At 41.1% G+C, this 25231-nt stretch overlaps 1 protein-coding gene and 1 long non-coding RNA gene across 2 annotated transcripts in view; one reads left to right on the top strand and one right to left on the bottom strand.

Moving 5' to 3' along the window:
- Nucleotides 1-5906: 5906 nt before the first annotated feature.
- LOC148188246 (uncharacterized) overlaps nt 5907-25231 on the bottom strand; it is a 44389-nt gene continuing 25064 nt past the window's right edge. The window contains exon 3 of the long non-coding RNA XR_015777905.1: nt 5907-6090. This is a non-coding gene — a long non-coding RNA (uncharacterized LOC148188246). The remainder of the gene's footprint in view (nt 6091-25231) is intronic.
- The window catches only part of znf804b (zinc finger protein 804B), a 35948-nt gene continuing 30981 nt past the window's right edge, over nt 20265-25231 (top strand). Inside the window, exons 1-2 of the mRNA XM_042490813.2 lie at nt 20265-20790; nt 20907-21218. Coding sequence (XP_042346747.2) covers nt 21066-21218 — 153 coding nt within the window. The 5' untranslated portion in view covers nt 20265-20790; nt 20907-21065. The remainder of the gene's footprint in view (nt 20791-20906; nt 21219-25231) is intronic.

Raw genomic sequence — 25231 nt, 5'->3', positions numbered from 1 at the left:
GTCATTGTCTATGTTTTCTTGGTTTAAAGAAATTGCACGTGTGTGTGAGTTTATATGCAATGTTACATTATCACCATCTCCAGAGCAGGCCTACATACCACATAGAAACATCCCACAACTCAGAAAGCCTCATCCTCTATCTCTGCTTTAACAGGATGAGCATTGACTGCATATTTGAAGTTCAGAATCTTATCTGGCAAGCAAAGCGGCAGGAATCAGAGGCAGGGCGGAGCTGCATGAAACTGCAGATTTAGAGATTTTCCTCTTTCGTCCGACACACATCGCTGCCGAATTATATGGCCTTGCTCATTTCAGAATTCAGCCTTTTCGACAACACAGGGGTATGTGACGCTTTGAAAATATCCCCACAAAGACAAGGCTTGCATGGGATTGTCTTATCCCCTCCTTGGAAAGCAAGCTGTGTCAATCTTTTTGCCTTATCTAACATCTTCCTTTCTCCCCTTCCAATCCACGTCACTCTTTGTGTGATCTAAGATAGATGAAACTGAACAGAGCCATTTTGGTTGTCATGCTGTGAGAGTTGAGATGAAAATCTCTGATGTATCTGTGTCATTCCATATAATCATATCTTTGACGAACAGCTGTGGTCTGCAAATAGCATGCATCCACGCAGCTCCTCCCTTGTGGCTGCAGGGAAATCGGCAGCCCATTATAAGGCTGAAATAGGCCCAAAGAATTTTTCGCCTCATCTCCTCAGCCTTACCTCCAGTCGAGTGAAAGAGCTGACAAGGTAGGAAAAAGCTGACACAGAAGTCTAATTCTATAAGGATGAAAACCTCATACTCATCAGAGGTGCAATTTCCCTGCTCTGTATTTTTACAGCAGGAAGGGTGAGGGGAGAAGAGAGCGGCTAGGCAGAATGCGATATGCACAAATTTAATGAGCAGTATGGTAATTAATCGTGATGAGACAAATTATTGTTTCTATGTACATTTTCACACCAAATCTATATAGTTAACAAGGAGGGAAAATTCCTCTAACAAGAGAGGATGCCATTTGTTTCTCATTCCTCTTCAAACTGCCTTCTGGGATACAATGCCACAATGACTCAAATTGGTGAAAAATAATTATGAGCCTGCAGCAGGACTGTTAGATCAGTAGCATGGTTACAAAGTTTAATTGAGGCCTTGTCTGTCGTCCATCTGCCTGTCTCTCTGTCTTGCATGTGTTTCTGTTTACTGTTTAGTGGTGGGGTCTGCCATTCCCCCGCTGGATTTAAATTGACCTTACACACACATACACAGAAAATGATGCAGCATATAATCCCATAACAACAACCTCAATGTTTACTGTTCACTCTTTTTATACAGTATAGGAGCTGTATAGATATTAAGGGGTTTAAACCTAAATACTTTCTAATGACCAACTGGTGGTGACTCCATTGGTTGTAAAAAGAAGTCCAATAGTAAAGTAGTCCATGAGAAGACTGACCCTACTTCTTGACTTATTTGTTGCCTCAGTAAATGTTTTCCTATTTTGTCTAAGGCCTCAATCAATAGTTTTAAGTCTTCTTCAGTAAAGCACGATGTTCATTTTGTAGATCATAGTCCCATTTAAAGTAAAATAAAAGATAAAGAAGGGTATGTTTTAAGGCAGCCCCCCCTTGTGATTGACAAGTCTCTACCAGGCCAGTGTCCTCAAGCTCTCAGTCAGATCTATCCCTCACTCCTCAAAAGCTCCACACTCTCATCCTAACATGATCACGTCATGCTCAAAAAAACCCAAATTGACGGTGGCCAAAATGCCAAACTCAGGGCTTCAAAACAACCCATTCTCATTCCCAGGCAGTCAAATACCATCGCTTCAACACCACCCTCAGCATGTGATATCAACACCAAAGGCAACCCTTTAGCATCTTTATGAGACGCTAAAGAGACTTTACGAGACTGAGCTTTCAGTTCATTCCAATGTACAACCATTCACAGCAATACTTACAATACACTGAGAGCAACTAAGGTGGTATGAAGAGAGAGATTAAGTCCATGCAGGTTGGGCGTTGGCGTGGTGAAACAAAACTGGACTTTCATCCAAAAGACCACAATTTGTGTCTTCTGTAAAACCTTAAATCTATTTTGTTTTAGCATATTGCTCATAATTTAGGCAAAGTTGTCCCGTACTGACGTAACTCGTGCGATATGCTTACATCACGCTGAGTTACCGATTTTAACCCAGAACATGATTTTTTTTCTTCAAAATGTTCAAAATGTATATAACTCAAGATTAAAATACTGCTAATTTGAACTAGACATCACATTTTTTTGGTTCACATAAAAAGTGTTCAAACAGGGAAACATAGGGTGGCTTTTATTGTGAAGCAGCCACAGGACTTGAACTGCCATTTCTGCAATTTACCTTTGGTTTTAAGAATACATGAAGTAATATGAATAGATGAAATATGCATGTGAACATCAATTCAGAATGCTAGTTGTTTTATATGAGTAACTGTCAGTTTGGCGTTTATAATATCAGAGCAGACATCTTTCTCCTTACATCCTTAAAACTGTTTTGTGGTGATTTCCAACAGACCACAATGAAGTTAACTCAAAAGATGATGGCGGCCTGCTTTTTCTGCTTGTGGTGTGGTTATTTGGTGCCACACAGGTTTGAATACAAACCAAACTGAGAGAGTAAACCACACAGAATTCAAATATGCTTCTTGAGACATGTTCAATATAAAAATGTATTTGTTTAACAGTTTGTTGGTGTATCTTTCTATTCACTGACAGTGTGTGTCTCTGTGCCTGCCTGTTTATCTGTCTCTTAGTTTGTCTGTATGTCTGGCCACCCATCTATCTCTGTGTCGCCAATGTAGTAATTCAGGGAGAAACATGATTTCTAAGGATTTGCTTTGAATTGAGGTATATTGTGATGTTAATGTAAGAGCTTTGTTAAATTTCTACATAATTGCAAAAAAAAAAAAAAACATTCTCAGTATTTCAGAACCAGCCTGTTTCTCAGTGTCTCGCACTCCCCTGTAGAAAATACAGCCATACATATTGTTAACACTGATAAGACACACCAGTTCCTTGTGCATTTTGCTGTCTCATGTGGGGTTTTTAATGGAGAAAGAGAATTATTAATTGTCTTTTGTTAGGCTTGTAAAACCGTACTTCTGTTTGCCATTCTATGTGATTCTATTATGTTCTATTGTGTGGAGCATTCCTGTGCTTTCATTCAACATTGTGTTTCCAAATAGCAGATGGTTTGCTAGCAGCGATAAGAAACAGACATTTAGCAGATAAATGAATAAATAAAAATGATGATTTGGTGTAATATCTAATATTCATACTGCCAAGCTGCCATAAAAGACACAACTGTGTCTTCACTCTTTCTTTTCCTTTCAGTGTGTGTGTTAGGTTTGTGGGATTCTTTCATTGTGAAGCATTTTACATGCTGTGCATTAATTTTTCATGGAAAGTCTTTAAATGATTAGTATTCAATGTGTGCATTAGTATATAATGCTAGAACTGAAAATCAGTACAAAAACAATGTCTTGTGGATGATTATGAATTAATCAAATTCTTTTTTGTAATTAGCAGAGCTGTACAAATGGTCAGTCTTACAATGGTTACTTGATGAACAGATGTTTGAAATAGAGCTGCTTTTCAGTGTTTTGTGTTCGTGCGTGTGTGTGTGCGTGTGTGTGCGTGTGTGTGACATGTGTGTGCATGAACCAGAGAGAGAGAGACAGAAAGAGACGAGCGTATGTCCTTGTCGTTAAGTAAAATAGATTTTGAGAGGAGCACAAATAATTAATGACTTGCGGCAATCACATATCAGAGAATTCAAGCATGAATGAAGTGTGTAGATGTGTGTGTGCATGTGTGTGATAGTTTGTGTGTCATGAGGCTGCGTCCTTGCTTGCAAGCTGTGTAAAAAATGCAGTGCATGCAAACCTGAAATGGCAGGTGTCTGCAAGAACAGGTGAAAATCACACACTGGATGATGCATGTGTGTGTGAGAGATAGAGAGAGAGAGAGAGAGAAAGAGAGAGAAAGACAGAGAGAGAGAGAGAGAGAGAGAGAGAGAGAGAGAGAAGGTGAGAAAGAGGGATTCTGTGGCATGCAGGAAAAATATTTGACAAAGGTTGACATGAAACCCGGTTTACACACTAGAATACATTCGGTTCTCTCCAATGTGCAAATGACTCTGCTAAAATATTCCATGTGATAAAAGTGACCCCATTTAGAAGGGCACAGATGGAAAAAGAGTGGAGAGGGAGACATGCAGTTCAGATCTGCATCAGTTGCAGTTCATCCATATGTGCATTAATGTGTGTATGTGTGTGTGTGTAATAGAGAGAAAGACAGGGCGTGAGGAGGCAAGACAGCTAGTACAGTATGTGTAGGTTAATTGCTGTGTGACCATGCTGAGAGCAGTGAACTCTGACCTGTCAAGGGTCGGGCATGGCCTTCTCTGATTGGCTTGCTGAAGAGAGAGTGTATAATTACTCTGGATATCCTTGCTGATGACCTTCATACACAGTGGAACACATTGGAGACACATATTTGTAGACACAGGCATGGGTGTCATAGTGGGGGGAAAGTGGAACGATTTATCCATTGAGAAGGGGGGCCCAAAACGCCTGGAATGAAAAGTATGGTTTTGCTTGTACTTTTTTAATTTCTAAATAATTGGTGCAATAACTAAATTAAAATTGGCTGAAGACACCTGTTAAAAGACTGAACTTTGTATCAAAAAACAAAGGAAAGGAAAGGAAAGGAAGCAAATTGACTTTGAAAAAATTGTCAAAAGGTGCAAGAGAGAGACATATCAAGAGAGAAAGGGAAGGGGGCCCACATGCTTTATAGGGCCCAGAATTTGGTGCTACAGCCCTGTACAAAGGCATAAACACACAGCATTGTCAGTACTGCAGTCCAGCACAATTTTTAACCAAGAAACATGACATTGTGTTTCCTTTTTTGTCACGATGCTTTAAATCTAGCAGCAGGACAGCTCCTGACTTTAGATTGGGAAAAGAGAGAGAAAAAAAACACTCAATAGCTAAAGCTCCAGCTCCAAAATGTCAAATGATCACATGCTATATGGGGTGCTCTCACACAGTATATTAGTCTCTATACTGTAGCTGTGAACGGAATGACAAAATATAGCCTTCATGTGTGACAAACTTCATGTGTGAATGGGCACATATGTGTGACTGGGATCACTTTGTATAATGTTTCTCCCAGAACATGTGGTTCTCCATAAGTGTCTTTGTCAGTGTGTGTGAGTGTGTGTGTGAGTGTGTTACTGAGTACTAATCCCTCTGGCTTTGCTCATATCACGTATCCTGTCAGGTAGCCGTGGAGATTCAAAGGAAGAGCCAATGGAACGTCTTTGTGTCAGCAGAGGAGTGTAATTAGTCTCTGACTTCCTGAGCTATAGATTGACATTTAAGTTTCATTCGCACTCTTTTGTCTTTGTCTTCTACAAATGTATGTGTGCAATGTATGTGTGCACTATTTGTGACTGAGTATTCAGAATTATCAGTTGCATTGGTTTTGCATACACTGTATACACACAAACACATACACACACTGTACCGAAGCCTCAGGATGTGATTTCCCCTCGTCATGTCTGGCGCTGGCCATAATCTTACTTGACAAGTTATGACAGAAACTATGACATGATATCATATCACCATGGCTGGCAGACCCCTAGCAGAGACAGCCCGAGTGCACTCAATACTAAATGGATGAGAAAATGTACATAATGCTGTGTATCTTATCATAATGTACTGTGGTGGTTCATATTGAGCAGTGCTGTATTGTGCCGCATCATATTGTATTGTGTGCTAATGTTATGTATTGTGTGTTGTAATGCACTGTGCCTTTTAGAAGATCATTTTGTATTGTGTTGTATTTCATTGTGTTTGTCCAGAGGCTAATTTACCCGAGTGCAGCTGACATGTCCTGAGGACTGTCTGCAAATGTTAATGTTAGAGAGACTCAATATTCCTTTATATAGGAATGCATGCTTTCTCTTATAATGTGTGTGTATGTGTGTGTGCCTTTCTCAGTGCTAATGCCACAGAGAAATGTGTGAAAGCTGTCAGAGAACATCAGGTTCCTAAAATAGACACTCCCCATGGGAAAGGAAGGGGGAGAGAAACAGAGAGAGAAAGAAAGAGAGAGAGATTGTAGAGTAGGTATTCACATTTGCGAGACAAAAAGCCCAGATTCTAGGACAGTGACAATGATTAATTATAGATTACAGATTACAGTAAACAGGCAAGCACATAGTAAGTGCAATGCACACACACACGCACGCACGCACGCACACACACACACACACAGATATCCTCACACATCGACAAACACAATGACTTGTGGAGTTTCTGAAAAGCCTCTTGTCATAGAGGAAGGCCAAATGCTAAACAGACAGCACATTTTTCTCAACATCAAAATATGATGCCTTAAAATGAGTCTTTACGAAGTAGTCAAAACACTGGAATAAATGTTGGTGGCACCCAAAGCTGTTTTTTTAGTGACATCTAAAATCTTTTCCTTACCATAACCAAGTAGATTTGTTACCTAACTCTAAATGCTGACCCTTTTCTTGAGTCGTCTCACATGACTAACATCAACCACTATCCTTTCCTAACCACAACCAAGTAGTTTTGTTGCCTAAATCTAACTGCCGACTACTTCTTACCGCCACGTTTGCACACCTTAAAGCCAGGTGTTTTATAGAAAAATCTGCTGTCTTATCCTAACCATTACGAACAAGTTTTGTGACCCAAACCTTGCCACAGAGCCCATCTGCATCTAAATACAATGCAAAAGGCTCCCCTTGGCATTATCTTAGTAATGCCCAGGGCTTTTCCCAAAGCAACAAATTATAACAAGTAGGAATAAAATCACTTTGTTTAATGAGTCTGCAAGACTTTGAGAAAGACTTTATCTTGACCAAATGACCATCAATAATAAGTCAAGACAACAATTAAAGACTACCTTGATGTGTAAGAGTGAATCTGTTCATTAGGGAAGTTTGAATATAAGACATTAAACAATCAGGAAGATTGAAGACATTTCCTTAAAAAAGTATTCCAAAGTTTTCACAAACAAAATGTTCTTTCTGATCATTTTCTAATATATGGTGTTTACTTTTACATTTTTCCTGTCATTCAAAGCAGAAAATGGTTTCCATTTCATGGCAATCAATTAGCAGACTTGTGAAAAATCCTCGAGCTGTGTAATTTGTCTGCATTATATACCAATCTCATTGCAAAAAATGCCACCGCACTGACAGAAAACAAGAAGAGGCTCTTATAATCTATAATATGAACAAACTGTGACAAAATGTGGAAAAAAAAGAATGTTCCAGTCATTGGACCATTGACAGTCCAACTCATAGACCTTGAGAAAAGTTCCTTTGTCATTGTGTGGTAGTGTATTGCAGACTTTTAAAATCCAACTACAAATAAATTGCAATAACAAGCACAGACAAAGCGACTTTGTTAAAAATTCTTGTAAACTTGACATTCTCTGTGATGGATTAGAAAACTAAAGCCAGTTTCATGTGTCATCTTATTGATCTCTGCATTCTACAGAAATGAAAAGAAAATTTCTTTCTTAAAATGGTAAGAAAAATTACTTAAAAATCTCAAAATTCAAAACACAACATGATCCTTAACAGCAATCTGCTTTAGAAGACGTTACCAAGAGGGGTCTTCTATTACAGATGCACAGTCAATAAGCTGCAGAGGCTCATGGGTCAAGGTAAATATCAAACCATTGAGAGTGATTCATGGTATGATGACACATTTCGTGACGCTTTCCTTTAATGTATCCTTGCAACAGAGATCCAGTTGTCTACAGATCGTATTTCGAAGGTGCATTCGGCATTCTTCACATGTCCTTCTGATGTTTTTTTTTTGTTCTCTGTGCGGGCATTTTCCCTTATTCTCACATCTGACTAATACATTCTCCCTGTGGGGAACAAAAGAACATTTCAGGTCATGTTACTTTCTCTTTGTACAATGAATTTCAATGCCCTAAAGTGAATATAGTGTGCAAAAGAGTGATGGTGAAGGTATAGGGAGAGATGGAGGAGAGACAAGGGTTTAAGAGACTCTTTTAAGATGACAAAGAGAGATGGATTCTCTATTGCAATATTAGACATAATAAGTGCAGGGAGGGAGAGAGAGAGAGAGAGAGAGAGAGAAAGAGCGAGAGAGAGGACTCAATCATCAAATCATCATACACTTCTGGCAGGCAGCTGATGAGGGAATGTAAGCCCCTGCTATCTCTGCCTTTCCAAACCAACCCTCTGCTTTCCACACAGGAGTAGTGGATAATTAAAAGATAGGCCGATAGCAAGGGAGAGCAAGAGGGCCATTGTGACCTCATCTCTGTTCTCCTGACTCTGACATAATTAAAATAGAGACTTTATGAAATCATTCACCAGGATTCATCCAACTGCAGTTTTTTTGTTCTCTTTTCAACCACCACACTCACTCCATCAACAAAAACCATTTTCAGACATAATGACTCTGCTTAACAACACAGAAAAGAGGACCTGTTAAAGACACAGGATGTTTTATGGGCGCAATCATGGGAGCCGTTTAATTGCTTCGGGCTGAGAATAGAGAGGTTCACTGTGTTATCGTGGTCTCAATATAACCAAAGCAAACTCCTCAGGGGAGTAGTTACAGCTGTTATTTATTGTACTGCTGTAATTATGGCTACCATAATTTGTATTTCTGTTACCTTCAAGCATATTATGTGCATGTTTGCATGTTGCCCTAGAAAAGTGTTGGGTTATAGGTGATGACAGGATGGCAATAAATTGTTTAAATAATATTCTTGTCTGTTTAGGTGCAAAAAAACAAATTACCAGGTTCCTACGAGGTTATGTAGGGTTTGCTTTTAATATTGTTGTCTTGTCGACTGTGCTGTCATGATGCTGGAGGGTCTATTGAATTTTTTTCATGTGAGGTTTTTCTGTAAGATGCTTCATTAAAGTCTGTTTTGTGTTTGTGCACCTGCAATTCAAAGAGCTTTAATGGAACAATAAGACTTCTTTGCATTGTCAAAGAAGCCAGAAATAGAGAAAGTTACCAATAATTTATACACAGTGTGTCATTATACAGTATGTCAACAATGCTTCAACAGGACTGTTCAAGAGAGAAATTACACAGTAATTCTATAGGATCCAAATTCATAATTTACTACTACAAATTCTATCTTACAAGAGGAGTCATTGGTGCATGCAACAGACAAGAAATAAAAATCAACTCAAGGTTTACACTCTAACTCTATAAGGATCAAATGAGGAAGGGAGACTCTTGTAAAATGGGTTCAGTAAAGGTGAGTGTTGACTGTTGACTGGCTGCCACATTACATTTAATTTTAATGGCATTCAAATGGAAACTTGACCTAAGCAGACAACAACAGGATTGTTTGTTTGTACAAATGTCATCCGAATAATTACTTTTGTCTCCGAGAAGCAAAACCAGATGTCTTGAAATATTGTTGCAATGCTACAAAAACCTCTTGGAAAAGAAGTTTGGGTGGATGATTGTGCATAGACAGGCTTTTCTCATGCAGTGTTCATACATTTTTCTATGGAAAATAATGCACCTACACCTACATATCCCACATAATGATGATCCAATAATTTGTGCATAGCCCACATAGCTTGGAAGGCTGTGATCACATGGCCAATGTGCTGATGGCAGTAAAAAGGGTAGCGGCCCCGATCTTTGCCCTTGATGACTGGTGCTTGGAACCGTGTGAACTTCAAATGAACTCTGTGTCATTTTTAGGTATGTCGTCACCATTTTCTTTTCCCAAACCAGACGTGTTACTTGCCTAAACCTTTCCTCCCTAACTTTATGTTAATTACATAACTTTTCAATATTAAGGTAATGTCATTTGTGGGGTTCTAATTCACAGGATAACATTGATTTCCTTAAACATCATCATATTTACCTTATCTTAAATACAAAGTGCACACACTCTGTATGCTGATGTAGAACATGTGGTGTGACTGAAAGCTTGAAAACAAGCTGCTAAAGTGACACTAAGGTTAGATGAATGTGGAAAATGGAAATTTAAAAATCTACACTTCCTAGATAAACTGAACAATCTTCTGATGAAGATATAAGTGATATGACTAAAAGCAGGGGAAAAGCCAGATAGTGGAAACATTTGGGACTCATCCCAAGGTCCAGGGTCATGCTCCCTTGAGAGGATATTTTTCCCATTTGCTGCAGCTACTGTATATGCACTACTTTTTCAAGTCATATCAGACAATAGAGCACTTAAAAATCCATACATAATTTGGAAAAAAAGACGATACTTGCTAAAGAAAAAATCATCTTGTAGAGCCAGCATCCTATCTTATCTTATCTGTTTTCCAGTTGTCTTTTTATTAACAATAACATAACACAATGTCGATGACTAATTTTCACTCCTGCCACCTAAAGACAGGCAGAAAATTGCCTGATGTCCCTATTTTTAAGTTACATAAGCAGAGTGAGAATTTGGTGTAAACAGCATCACTAATCTTAAAACTTATTATTAATGTTACACTATGCAGAATAAATGTCTATCTGTCAAATCTGCTACATTTAAATTGCTGCCATAATAATCTGGGCTGCATTGCAAACTAAGGATACCCTGCAATGCCAAATAAATGTGGTCTTCAATACTCTGAATTGAATATCAGGCCAAGAAAAGAACATTTATGCTGTTTATGTTAGATTTCTTCAGAGAATTGCATGGATTTGGGCTTTTGAGAAAACATTTGAGGTTGGAGCCCCAGAAGCCACCTGTGACAGAAAGCTCCAGAGCAGTTACTAAATGGACCTTGAGGTGGGGGGCATTGTCAACTTAGCCAAGTAGTTTAAGTTGCTTAAACTGAAGAAAACTTAAGCAGATGCAGATCAGAAAACATTCATATGACTCATGTATCTTAAGCTATGGGTCATCTGCACAGCACAGTCTACCTATTTTCATGTGTAAGGACTTGTTTAGATTAATGGTATTTTACAATCATTTTGGGAGAAAACTTGTTCTGTTGAAGTATTTTACTTATCTGTGTGTTAGGAAAAAATAAATGCACCTGCTTTGCCATGAGAACAGATTGAGTTCTCTTTTGCTGTTTGTTGGCTTCCCACTTCCTCCCTCTAAACCCATTTACCACCCCTTGGTCACCTTGCTAGCCCCCCTTCAGCCTTAGAGATAGACAGATCAATTTTGTCTGAAACTCGGCTCTCCCCGTGTCTTTTTGAGTACCTTCATAGCTCCTCTTCCTGTCATCCTGCTACCATTCCCAGCGTACCTCGTTGTAATCCCTCTCTGTTTCTCCAGCTCTCATTCGCTCACTACTTATTTTTCACTCTCTTTCTCTCTCTGTCAATGCACAGCCTCTGCTACCTGGAGGGTGTAGGTGTGTGTACGTGTGTGTGTGTGTGTGTGTGTGAGAGAGAGAGGGAGAGTGAGAGAGAAAGAGAGAGAGAGAGATTTTCTAAATCCTAGGTAAGAGCAGAGCTTTTCTGCAGGAGAATTTCATTTCAACACCTCTCATCTTGCACAGAGAGCAGGAGGATAGGAGTCTCCCAGTTATGAATCCAATAACCATTGTGTGTGTGTGTGTGTGTGTGTGTGTGTGTGTGTGTGTCTGTGTCTGTGTGTGTCTGTGTGTGCACGCGCACTAGACTGTGGTCTGTTTATAGGATTGGAGGTTACTCCCATAAACTCAAACTGAAGGTCAAAGAGGGAAAGAAAGACAGAGTCAGGTGTGGAGAGAAAAGGAGTGGGGGATGCATGCGTGTGGTGTTTGCATGAATGTGTGTGTGCATGTGTGTGTGTGTGGATGAGATGGTCAAGGAGTGTATTTGCAAGGCAGGTGGTGGGCAAAGTCAAGGCAGCATCCTGACACACAAGCACATACTCACTGTCTATATGTTAATAGGCTTGTATTGACATATAAGCAAGCATGCTCTTACACATACATACACACACACACACACACACACACACACACACACACACACACACACACACACACACACACACACACACATGCACGCTGTAGCTAAGTGGGAAAGAGTGTATTGAGTTAGAGAGCTGAGGTCAGCTCTAAATCATTACAGGTCACCATGGCAGGCCTGACTACCAGATTAGATTAAAGTCTGGCTGATAGACCCAGCCAAGCACATTAAAACACACACACAAGCACACACACACTTGTGCATGGCATAAACACAAAAATGGATACCCAGCACATTAATCACAGGGAGCCTGGATGTAATGTGCTGTGATGTAGCTTTGGTTCCTTGTACAAAAAGAGAGGCAGCTTCCTGACCCCTGAACAGTAAACAGCCACACAACAGATAAAAGCAGCAACAGTCCCAGGGGAACAGACTGTTGGGAAACCAGCCTATTAGGAAGTTGAAGAGACTGATTAGATTAAAGCAGCCAGAGACGGGTCACTGTGCTGGTCCTCTGGCTCCAGAAACTCTCACCACCAGCACAACATGGCCATTGATACTCGCCTGTGTTTAATTCTCTGGGAAATACATCTCTTTTGTCGAGATTAAAAGGTGTTAGTGTGTCTGTGTGTGTGTGCAGTTGGATGGAAGAGAGAACAAAATGAATAGAGGAGCAGCTGCTGTTTATCTGCATGCTATCTCTGCTTTCAAGCACAAGAACAACACTATAAAGCTCCCTTGGTGGGCTATACGTTACGGCGAGTGAAGACGGGCTCTATATCCTGCCCCATGCGTCGCGCGCACTTCTCGCTCAACAATAGAGTGAAAGATGGAACATCTCCCCTTCCCCTGTCTCCCCCTGTCCCCCCGCCTCTCTATGTCTTTCTGCCCCAGCAGCACCTATCTCTCTCTGATAGGTGATGTATGTCTGACCTTCAGTGGTGAATTTGCCATTTGCTGCCAAGTGGATCTTTAACTGCTTCCATGATTCACATGACCTCACTTCCTCTGACCCTGTTAGGCACCGCTCGACGTGGCTGGCAGCCAAGAGCACAGGGGCACCGAGCCAGGCCAGATAAGGGCTTCTCCAAATCAGCTTGGACCGCTATGATATCTCTCCTCTCTCTTCTCTCCTCTCTCCTCTCTCCTCTCTCCTCCTCTCCTCCGTGATTACCGATGTAGGGCGGTGGAGCCTCTGCTCTCTCTAACACCATATTTAATCTTAACTGTCATTGCTTTGAAGTACAATAACTGTAGATGAGAGGACTCTTGAGTGTGCTCCTGTGTTTGACTAAAATTGGCTGAGCACAGTGTGTTTCCTATTGTCCTCTGGGACGAACCACAGACCCCATCAACAGACCTTATCTATTATTTACACTGCACCGCTGATATTCCAATAAATAAGCTAACTGCCACTGCCAAACAACTTTCTACTGTCACAAACAAGAGGAAACATATTCATATGCTTTCTGGCACTCTGACGCAGCGGTATCTTTTGATCCAGTCAATAGCATTTTGAATTATGCTTCCCGATGCTGAACAAGTATGGGGTTGAGAGCGATAAAAGTTCATGGCAGGCGTGCTTACAAACACAAGGAAAAGAAGGAGGGAAATTCACAAAATAAGCCAGGATGCACACATTTCTGAGCCAAACCAATGCCATTCATTCTGGACAGAGTGTTGTGTTGTATTGGTGCTAACTCTGAGGGCCATTACTTTCATCTGCAGCAGAATATATGCTGATTAGCTTCCAGGGAGCAAGCCAAGAGAGGGGAAGAGGGCTGCAGAGGGGAGAGGGGCAAAAGAGTGAGGAGGAGGAGGAGGAGGGGGAGAGAATTTTGAGATATGTGAAATGAAGAGCTAGAAGAGCATAAAAACGACATCTCAAATCTCTACCCCACCGGAATGTAGCAGCAGAGGGAATTTGAGCAAATGCATGCAAATACAGACACAAACACACACAGAGACTTAAAGAGAAGAGTACACACACTCTTGTAAATACACACATTCTCCGCACATATCTAGGTTGCAGACTCATTAATAGTGTTAGCGCAGCAGCGCACCTTAATGATCCCTATCTTTCTCGCTGAAACTGCCTTTGACACCATTTCACTTTAACTGCAGGGCCAGCAGGGTTCAGAACAGGACAGAGCATAACTCATGCACTGTCTATATATCAAAGACATATCAGAAGCCTTTACCAGAGAGTGACTAATTGACCACCACCCAGCAGATCAAGTCCAAATCCAAAGCCAGGTTGTCAGCTCTGACAGGCTCAAGTCTGGCCCTCATCCCATATTTTACCCTCAGCTGCTCTCTGTTTAATGCTGAACAGAGTCATATTCAGAGCTGGGGCCACTCTGTTCCTATTATTCTGTCTCAGTAGACCCTTCTGACCAGATTTGACCAGCTTCCTATTCCCTATTCCCTCTCCTGATGCAGTGAGCCCACACCTACACTGCTCAACCATGAAACCATAACTAAATATAAATCATCCTTTCTCTTACTCTGTCTTATGTGTGATAGCCCCTCCACACTCTCTCATTTGTTCTCTTTATCCCCACCCCTCCTCCTCTCTCTTATATTCTCCCTTTCTTGCTCTCCACCTTACACAAACACAACTCTAATAAATTGTGGCACTGGTAATTACATAGAACCCACCGGTAAATTTCACTTCCATTTACATTTAGATTACAGAATATTTCATTCCTATCAATCTGCAGACCAAGACCAATGTGTGCACGGCTTCGCCCATATGCAGACACAACTGTTCATGGCATTTTTATATTCTCATTGGCGCATGTGCGGACACACGTGGGATGAACACACATATGCTCAGCCTTAAAAAACAAACTGTAAGAGCGCATGAGAGAGCACGCGCATTTAGGTGAGTAGACATACACACACATGTGAAACTCACTCATGGTCACACACACATTGAGCAATAAATCTTAATGTTCACCATCACACATTGACTAGTGCACATACTGTATTAGGGTGGTAAATCCTAATTTCACTGCCCACATATGTGCAAACATATGTGCTCACACATACGTTCATTGCTGATGGTATCTTAAAGTCAAATTATGGCTTTGGTATGTTCAGAAATTGAATGCTGTATTGAAAAAAGAGACACAATTTACTTTGAACTGTGCATTATTAATCTGGTGAAAGAAATCAGCCTCTCGGTGGAGCTTTGTGGTCTTGTTTGCATGAGCGCTAAAGAATATTTTCTGTCAGAACATTTATCTACCTTTATACTTAACACAAATTCTTTGCATACTCTTTCCACATGGTGAGTCTTTGGAGGTAACACACGCCTGTCCCACATGCAGACACACCGCCTGCACGCTTTATTTTCACACACATCAATTTACCCACTCCTGGATCATAATCCATTCAGACGCAATCTCATCCACTGCGTATAAAAGACAGCAATATGCGCCCAAAACCTAACCGTAATATTTCAACGGTTTATAAGGAGAGGGGAAAAGAGCCAGAGGCAGCAACTGGGGAAAACAGATACCACCAAGATTTTGCCTACTCTCACCTCTTTTTTTTTCTTTCTGTCTGTCTCCCCGTCTGTCTCTCGCACTGACTCTTCCACCCGCCCCCATCCTCTCAATATTACTGCAACATTTCCAACAGTAATGAGTGCACCAGGAGCAGGGAGATAGCAACAGAAAGGGATGTACTTCAGGGAATTAGAGTGTTTAAAATATACACAACAGTTTTCCTCTTGTGAATGATCATTACAAATAACCCCACCACCCCCCACCTGGGTATACAGCCAGTATACTGAAGGTACTGACACCTGTATACTGTGTGCCCTCTGATCTTTGGCATCATTAGAACATCATTAACAAATAAGAAGGAGCTCCGTTTTTCAATCACTATCAAGGAGCCTTAAGTGTTTGTGCCACTGTTTTCTGCATTACCTGATTGTTCAGGATGCACTCATTACTGCTGCCGCTTCGCTCTCAGTGGCACTCCAGGACACAGAAAATACATTACCTAGCAGTGCTTAAGTGTATGAGACATTAACTAAAGCTTTTGCCAGGAGATAGTATGGAGGTAATTTCCTGAGTAAAATTGGTTTCCTTTCTCTCCCGTGTATTCCCAGGTGGTAAAATGCCTGAGAAAAAAGCATAAAGACAATGTTTTCATCACTGACACTGGACATGTTTGAGTGTTTGTAGGTGTTCAGCTTTATTGTCATTAGGGAGTTGTGCGGATATGATCTGCTGAGGTTTGGGGCCGGTGGCTGCAGTCGTAAATTGGAGTGATGGGGTAATGTTAGCGTTTAGACTGGAAAGCGGTGGGAAGCCAACAGACTGATAATGCCAGCCACTGGGACAGATCAGCATCAGTACAATGTAAACAGCCACACACTTACACACACATACAAACACACACTGTTGACCCTCGGGGTTATAGTGAACTAGAAGAAAATCCTAGACAGCTTAGCAGAAAGCAAATTGCTGAAGAGAGTGGAGTTCAAATGAGCAGAGGAAATTTGCTGTAGTTATGTAAGAGCATGCAAACCTACAGACTCATACAGAAAGATATGATCAGCACAACAGGGCAGCAGACATTTTTTTTAAAAATACTGTCATGAGAGCGATTCTGAGTACCTCCTCTCCAGGAGAGCTTGACCAGACACTAACATTTATGTTTCAAAAAATTCAGTGATTATATGGAATTTTTATTAGTGAAGTTTTTAATTATATTTTTTGTAAATTTAAATCTCTGTCCTGTAAAATGCATGTATGGGCACCATTTCATGACCTAAGAAAGACATTGCTGTTTTTTTTAGCTTTGTGGCAATGCATTTTTTTCAGATAATTCAAGGTTTGTTTTAAGTGCCTTAGCCTAAGAGGCAGGAGAACAGAATTTGTCTAAAAAATGCACAATTGGATTTCACTGGACAGCAATTCTGCACATTGTCAGAAAACTAAAATTCTGGGAGGAAAATTTATTTTTCTATTCTTTTGCCCTAAAATACGTCAAAATTGGACGGAAATGTCAAAAATATTGGAAGCAGTCTGTAAAATATCTACCAATGTAGAATATAAACTCCCCTCTGGCCTTTTAAACCCACAAGACTCCCAGAAAAATACCAAGGACCACTATGTCTCCAATAGTAGCTAAACCACTTTAGACACACAGGAAAACGTATTATTACAAAACACTGTATAGGTATACAACTAATATTCATTATATGACTCTCCCCTACAATCACAAAGAGAAAAAGATGTGATATGTGCAGAATGCTATCCTAAAATACACCTGTTCTTTATTATGTTGCCTTGGTCACTGGAATCACATCTGCTTGAAAACAGGTGTGGGTCGTTGAGGTGACTATGGAGGACAAGACACACACGTGTCAGACATAGGGGACACAAGTGACAGGACTAAACTCGAGTTGCAAGTTGAGGCCTTTAGAGTTGCTTGATCAACACTGATAAAAGACTCAACTTTGACTTAGTATTCATGATCTGACACTTGACGTAAATTGGAGACAACTTGACAGGACTTGACAGGACTTTTTTTTAATATTAGTAGCAATTGAGAAGTTACATGCATGTAAACCTGACAATCTACAAGGCCACTACAATACCCACAAAGAATGTGAATGGGTTTTTGTTAGCTAACTTAATGGACAGAGCTGATGCTTGGACAGAGCATCAGAATTTATCTTCTTGTGACTTCCTTGATTTATAGCAGATATTTGACTTCCTTTAATGTTACCACAGTAACTTGGGACTTGCTTGAGACTTGCACATGTGTGACTTTAGGGCTCATTTTTGTCCAACAATAGATATGTATACAGACACAGATGGAGACTTCTGTCCATACTCTGTGTTCTGTGTTATTTGTGCACATTTTCCTAAAGCTTACGGATACAGACATTACGGAGCAGCATCACTGGAAATTGTGGGGGCAGTGTAGCGTTGTTTAAGCGAGATACAACGGTAAGAGAAGACAAAGACATTTTAAAAATTGTGGAATGGAACAAAATATAGTGAAAAGAATTCTCCGTCCACATGTTCCAAGTATTTAATGGCCTCACAGACCCCCAACGTCTACAATGCTGCCTCCATTAAAAGGTACATTATTACAACCACCTCCGCTGTCGCCTAGTTTGTTGTTTGTTTGACTCTACCCTCTAGTGCTATCTGTTGGCTGCATCTATGCCATCATAAAGGACTCATGGAAGTATGAGGGCAATGACATTTACAACATTTGAAATGTATCTAAATTCATTTATAAAGGGAGCATAAATTAGTCTGCACTCCTACCTCTGGCACAAAAGCAAATCTTGGCATGTTGTACACATCCTGACACACAGTTTCTCTTTCTATATTAGTTTCTCTCTGTCTCACAACTTCACACACAGCCATATTACACAGTACACTCCACTGCCCATTACAGCAGAGAAGAAATCCATCACTGAGGAACCTCTGTCCACCGTCTCTGGAGAAGCCAGGGAGGGTCACCAAACAAGTTTAAACAAAGATGTTACTGTAATACAAGCTTCTGCTCACAAACTTATACGTGTGTGTGTGTGTGTGTGTGTGTGTGTTGTGTTTAATAGAGGAGGGAGACCAATATATGAGAACTATAGACAGACAGATCTATGCTTCATTCTTGTTGTTTACTGTAACTGGGAGCTGCTGAGTCCCTGAGGAACATACCTCTCATGTAGGAGGGCATGCATAAAAAAAGGCCCATCACACACTCTCTCAGTCATAACAGATCTAAACCAAAATGCTACATTGCTTTGAATACCATAGCTCCCAGGCTGGTTCATGTAGTATTGCAGGCAGCTACAAGGGGCTGTGGTATGAGAGGGCTGAATGTGGCAGCACCTGGCCTGGAGGACTGGACAGAAACTTGGTTAAGTGCGGGAAAACGCTGTAGAATGAGAGAATGTGTAGGTTGCAAAGGAGCAACAGTTTGACAAAGAGTGGGAGGTTGCCGAGAATAATATGTTTGCAAAAGCTGCAAAAGTACAAGGATCATGTGTGTATTAGCAGGGTTTGGAAGTTCATTTGCCTCAGAAACAGTGCTGGAAACAAAAAAAGGTTTTTTGCAACATGTTCTTTCTGTGTTTGTTGGATAGAAAATTAGAAACGGATTTGTTGAGGTTCCCCTTTTTTGGGTGCATCAAAACTGCAGCACCTTGGTGTTCCTCTTATTTTGATTTAGTCACTGAAGGCAGACATTTAAAGACCCGAAAGCGGAATTGATAGCTGCACTAAATCTAAAAACTTGGGAGGATAAGTAGCCTATCAGAGTCAGACATTTTTGTTGACACATAACTCATCTACAGTGACAGGTGTCCTACCTTAAATAATGTTTGAACTTGACAACAAAATGAAAGTTGTGCTAACCTGGAGGATATATCTCTTTGCGGCGCATACATCAAGTTTAAAGGAGCAGAAAGTGGACTTCTCCTCGTTGGCTGCCCCCCTCTGTGTCCTTATACCTCATGTTTACCTCTAAAACCCAGAGCTGTCTGTAGCGTTCAGTGTTGATGTTGAGCACAAAAGGCACCCTAATCCCAGGCTGAATATGCATGACGCGCCATGCAGTGCTGTGGCTGCTCGGCAGCTTAATAGTTTCAGCACCGCGTTGGTGAACAGCGCCATACGCCGCTGAGACACACTGAGGCTCAGCTGCAGCGAGCTCCGAGCTGCTCTTTGACGGCACCCGGCGCAGTTTGACAGGCCGAGCCGGAGAAAGACCCTTTTATCTGTAATCAAATCATTGGCCCCGAGGTTGCAACTGAGTGAGGTTTTCCTTTCCCCCTGACGATACCGAGACCTTGTAAAAGCATGGCGCTTTCACTTTGATGCCCTCAAAAGGAAAAAAGAGAGGGAGGCAAGGGTGGACCAGAAGACATGACAGAGAGGGAGAGAGACTGACATAAAACATACTGCCAGTGGATCATTTGAAGATAAATCCTACACAGTGACATGCACCTTGTAAATAAAGTTTATCTTCTCTTCTTTAAAAAAAAAAAGATGAAAAAGAGAAGATAGAAAGAAGAAATTGAAGAGGTGTTGGAGGAGGAGAGAAGGCACTTCAATTTGGAGTTACTCAAGCACAGCGTGGACAGAAGAGATCCCCCCCATCCCAGACCCACGCAAGGGTATGGGCTGCATACTATAGGCTACGGCAGACAGGAATACGGTGCAGCCCGCGAGAAGAGAGGCTGACACACACTTATACAGAGAGAGTGAGAGAAGGGGAGGTGGGGGGGGCTGAGAAGGAGGAGAGAGTGTGTGTGTGTTTCTTCCTTGAGAGGGAATCTGAACCACTTCAGCCTGCCTGCGCTGGAGCCCGATAATAAATGCAGGACTGCTCTGGATGAATGTACCGTCTCTGCCTCCTCGAGCTGCAGGAATTTCATTCACAAGACGAGTGATTTTAAAACCCACTCGAGAAAGAGCAGAGTGAAAGAGAAAAAAGGGGGTCAGATGTTTTGCCTTTCTTTCCTCTTCGACTTGCGTGAAGCGGAGGCGCACCTGCGAGAGTGCCTTCCTTTACTGAGAAGCCCAATTGGGGTGCTGCTGCTGCTGCTGCTTGGCTGAGGCTGCATACACTTTACAGACTGGACCAGTGGACTGGGGAAAAGACAGAAAGCGAGGGAGAGAGAGGAGGGGTGAGCCACAGAGGGGGTGAACAGGAGAGAGAGAGAGTGCGCGAAACAGAGATTGGATGGATTCCTCTCCTCCTCTGGCACTCCACAGGCGCTCATTCATTTATTTAAACCCGACCAACGACACCATGCCAAGCGCAGACTCCAGCGGCAGAGCTCGGTCAGTATTATATCCCTGTCTCTCTATCTTTCTGTCTCTCTATGTTTGTACTTCTCTTTCACACTCACATAAGCAGATATTCTCATCTTGTTTCCCTTTTTTAAATGCGACCACAGACTTCCCGGTAAAGAACAGGACTGAGACGTCCTCCGAAGCACCGGAGCACCTCCTGCGCTCTCACCTGCACAACGTTGCGCGCGGGACCCGACTTTGACGCCCTGCGGGACACCGCCGACACCCAGGACTCTACGTAGAGAAAGAGGGACCCCTCCTACATGGGCCCAAAACCCCGCGAGGCCGCTGGGATGGCGTGCAGCGCATGTTACTACCTGGTTATCAGCTCCACACACCTGAGCAATGGACACTTTCGGCGCGTCAAGGGGGTCTTCAGAGGACCGCTGTGTCCAACCGCAACCAGTGATTCACCGGTAGGAGAACATAGGTTATAATAGATTTCCCTAGGTGTGTGTGTGTGTGTGTGTGTGTGTGTGTGTGTGTGTGTGTGTGTGTGTGTGTGTGTTTTGCAATGCTTAGTTTGAGTCCTTGATCTTGTAAAAGAGCCCATGTCAGTCACTTTATTTCACTTTCTCTTGTGGGTACTTCATTATAAGGGCTAGGAAATTGGTGTTGTCACAGAACTTCCTCACAAGTATAGGGAGACCCAAAAAGTGCATAAACAGTCTGTGCATGATCTGGAAAAACATAGCCTAGCAGACCCAGTGGCACTGTAATCTTCTAAGGAGGTGGATGACAGAGGTGGATATTTTGATTATTATTTTTTACAAGGGATGATCGTTTTCTTTTTTGTGAGCAATAAAAGATTTTTTTTGGTGGAGGACAGTTAGATGTGAATATTTTAAAGAGAGGAGAAACTGGTTATCCAACCATGAAGCCATTGCCCCTCCATGCTTCCCTCTCTCACACACAGCTATGGGAATTAAACGAATCAAATTACATTAGTCCTTTCAGGAGGAGATGAGTTGCCCAGACGAAAATAACAGTAATTACCTGGGGAGTATTTGTTAGGTGTGTGTTGGCTTGTGTGTATGTGAATGTGTGTGTGTGACCTGCCTAGCCTGGTGGGATGACTCCCTGACCTTTCCCTGGTGCCTGTGGTTCCTTTGAGCCACCAAACTGCCATTTGGTTTAAAACTGTCTCTCTGTCTGTGTGCACTTATTTGTTGTATATTTTGTTTGTATGCGTGGCAGAGAAACAGTGTGTGACAGAAGCAAAGAAAATGACAGTACATGTAAATATGAGCATGATATTTTAGACTGTGTGTGTTAGTGTGTGTTAATGTGTGTGTGTGTGTGTGTGTTTGTGTGTTGTAGATTCAGGAGCTGCTCGGAGGGTCTCTGGTAATCACACATTATTCATGAGCTCTTAATGTGAGACGAGACAAACTGGCGGAGCTGATGACAAGTTTGATGAGAAAGGAGGAAGGGAGCAGCTGGTATGTGTGTATGAGCGTGTCTGTGTGAGCGTGTGTGCGTGTGTGTGCGTGTGTTCATACTCAAGTCATTACCAGTCTGTCATGTTCGGCCCGCGCTCACTATGTGATGGGAATGAGCGAACAGTGTTGAGAAGACACAGTCAGACTGGCAGAGATGCTGCAAAGAGTCATGTTAACAAATATACTTACAAACTTTTATGCACAATCTCAAATACGCGAACACAGTCACACACACATATGGGCTAAAAGACTTCCAGCAAAAGAGATAATTACTACACACATTCTGTATATACAGTATGTATAAATCTTAATTTTTACAAATAAGGGCTCCCCTTTTAAATGTGATCATTTTAATCATCTGTCTCAAAGCCCATTCATCTCCTTGCAGAATCATCAAATGCTCATTTTTATATCCCCTGAAAGAAGTTCAGTCTTGTCTCAGAAACAAGCATAATTTTTCAGAAAAAAAAAATCAGTCTAATTTGGATGTTCTTGAAGCGCACTGACTATATTAGGCACATCTACATTTTTAGACTGATGAATGCATTTGCCTGCTTTTCAGGCAGCATCTAATTACTGTTCCTTTTAGCATGTTGTGAAATTTAATTTGAAGAGTCTTGACACTTGTTTGAGATGAGCAAACCATTACAATGTGCTGTGTATTTTCATGTATTTATTTTGCCAAATTTATGGGGAACTAACTTACAATTACAATTATGATACAATACCTTGAATCATATCAATATTCAATACTATTTTAATACCACAGGGGAAAATTACATAGAGGGCATAACATTTAAAATACTTATTAAAAGATAAATATAACATGGCGTGACAACAACAAATGTTCTTTTATTGGTTATTAGCAGAGAACAGCAGAATAACTGCGCAAAACATTAACAATAAGAGAGGGCGAGAAATTCTATATCTTTGGGTTTTTAACTGGTGGTTGAACAAAATGTTTTTTGTTTAAAGACCTCCCCTTGGACTCTGGGTAATTGTGATGCTATTTCTCAAAATTAATTGTCATTTAATAGACAAAACAATGAATCAATTAATGTACAAAATAATAGGTAGGTTAACTAGTTGCAGTTGTAGTCAAATGCTTGGTGATTCTGAGGCTTGCTTAACTGTTCTTTGATGAGATATTTACTGATTTAAATCAGGAACTGTTAACATTACTTTGTTTTATAAAGGAAAAGTTTGTTTAACACACATTGAGTAATGTTGCATATTTTGTAATGAAATTTGTTTTAAATAGTTTATATTTCCCAAAATGTTATCTAAGAATGTAGCTCTGGTATCAGCGCTAAAACTCATGTTGAACTGGCTAAACTTTTGGAGGGTACTGACAGAGTATGCAGTACTGCTCTTACGCACAGAGACTGTGAAACTGTTCTCGTGTTGGTGCCCTCAAGTGCTTGTGAAAAATTGTAATACTGCAAATTCAATTTTATCTGAAACTAGAAGGGCACTTAGAGAGCACAGACCTCCAAGGCCAAATGCCCTATCTCTAACGAAAGAGAAAAATAATATGCGTCTGCTCGTGATTCAGATCCACTCCAAAATTTAATGAGTTTCTCATTGGCCCATGCTACACATTTTGACTAAGTGTCATGAAAATCGATCCAGTGGTGTTTCTGCAGTCCTACTAACAAACAAACAAACTGAACAGAAAACGCAACCTCCGAGACATGATTACAATTAAAGCAAACATGAAAAGCAGTGACTCTTTAAAAAAAAAAACCCACAAAAAAAAAGTCTTGATTTGAAACATTAAATCTATAGCAGCTTCAGGGTCCTACAGGATTAGCTGACCTCCATAGAGACACGGCAGGTAAGAATAGAAATACATACAATTATGAGTCAACGTTTCTGTTCAAGTTGCAGGTTTTCAGAAAAAGATGTCATTCATTGTAGGACAGACATCATTTACCGCCAAGGCCATGTCATAATAATGTGGATAAAGCTACATGTGGAAAGTTTTCAGCACTGGAAAACGCTGGCTAAGTAGCTCCTGGAAGGTCGAAAAAAAAGATGTGTTTTCAGATTTATCCATATCAGTTTCGACATGGCCCAATTTATAGGCCTGTCAGCATGATAAACAGGCTGCGCTTCTGGTCAAGCAGTTCAAAAGTACCCTCTTGTGTTAGGCGAAAAAAAAAAAGACCTTCAATGGAGAGCAGGTAAGTTTAACACACCTCCTCAAGACTGTTCGACATGCCGGGCAACATCTCTGGCTCCTGTCCGCTCCGTTGTAGAGGATGCTGCACCAGTCGGCACAACAGCTAGCTGTTCTTTGATTTAGCTTAGATCAGTGGAGTACAAAGGATATCTCAACTGGGATTTGTCAGGGGTAACTTTTTGTGTCTTCACTTTGATAAGGCATTGCAGCGTTAAGAAAACACTGGGCGCCTATGAGTGGTAAAGAACAGCCGTCTAGACACACAGCTCCTTTTTTTCCCTCCACAATAAATCCTCTCGTGTTTGTTAAGAGTTCTGTGCTTTGTTGTTTGGTTAGCTTCCCCACTGAGTGCTGTGGTATGTCTAGATTAGGATTTTGCTCATTACTACTTTATCATCACTAATTAGTCATTGTGATAGGTCTCTCGGACGTGTCTAAATTTTGGTTCCCGCATGTATATTAGTGCTTAATCATCAGTGGTGAGTCATCCTTCAAACTCTCATTAACACTTCAAGGGTTTTTTGTTCTTGGTGTCAACATGCAGGGAGGACAGAAAGAGAGAAAGGTGCGTACAAAGAGGGCAGGTACAGCCCAAATGCATCCCTTCATTCAGACAGATCCAAACTTTTACACACCTTCTATTTCTTCTGTTGACCCCTTGTCCAAATAACCTTCAATCCCATTTCTTCTACCCCCCAATATTTCCTTTAAGATCCCCTCCCCTTCTACAGTATTATAGCTTTGTGTGTGCATACTTAGCTGCTCATCCACTGACGTCCACTTTGATGTATATTTCACTACT

Source organism: Plectropomus leopardus, chromosome 11 (genome assembly GCF_026936395.1).
Source record: "Plectropomus leopardus strain MGB_pleo_1.0 chromosome 11, ASM2693639v1, whole genome shotgun sequence".
Lineage (NCBI taxonomy): Eukaryota > Metazoa > Chordata > Actinopteri > Perciformes > Serranidae > Plectropomus > Plectropomus leopardus.
The sequence above is the reverse complement of the archived record's forward strand: the minus strand, read 5'-3'. Positions and strand labels throughout refer to the sequence as shown.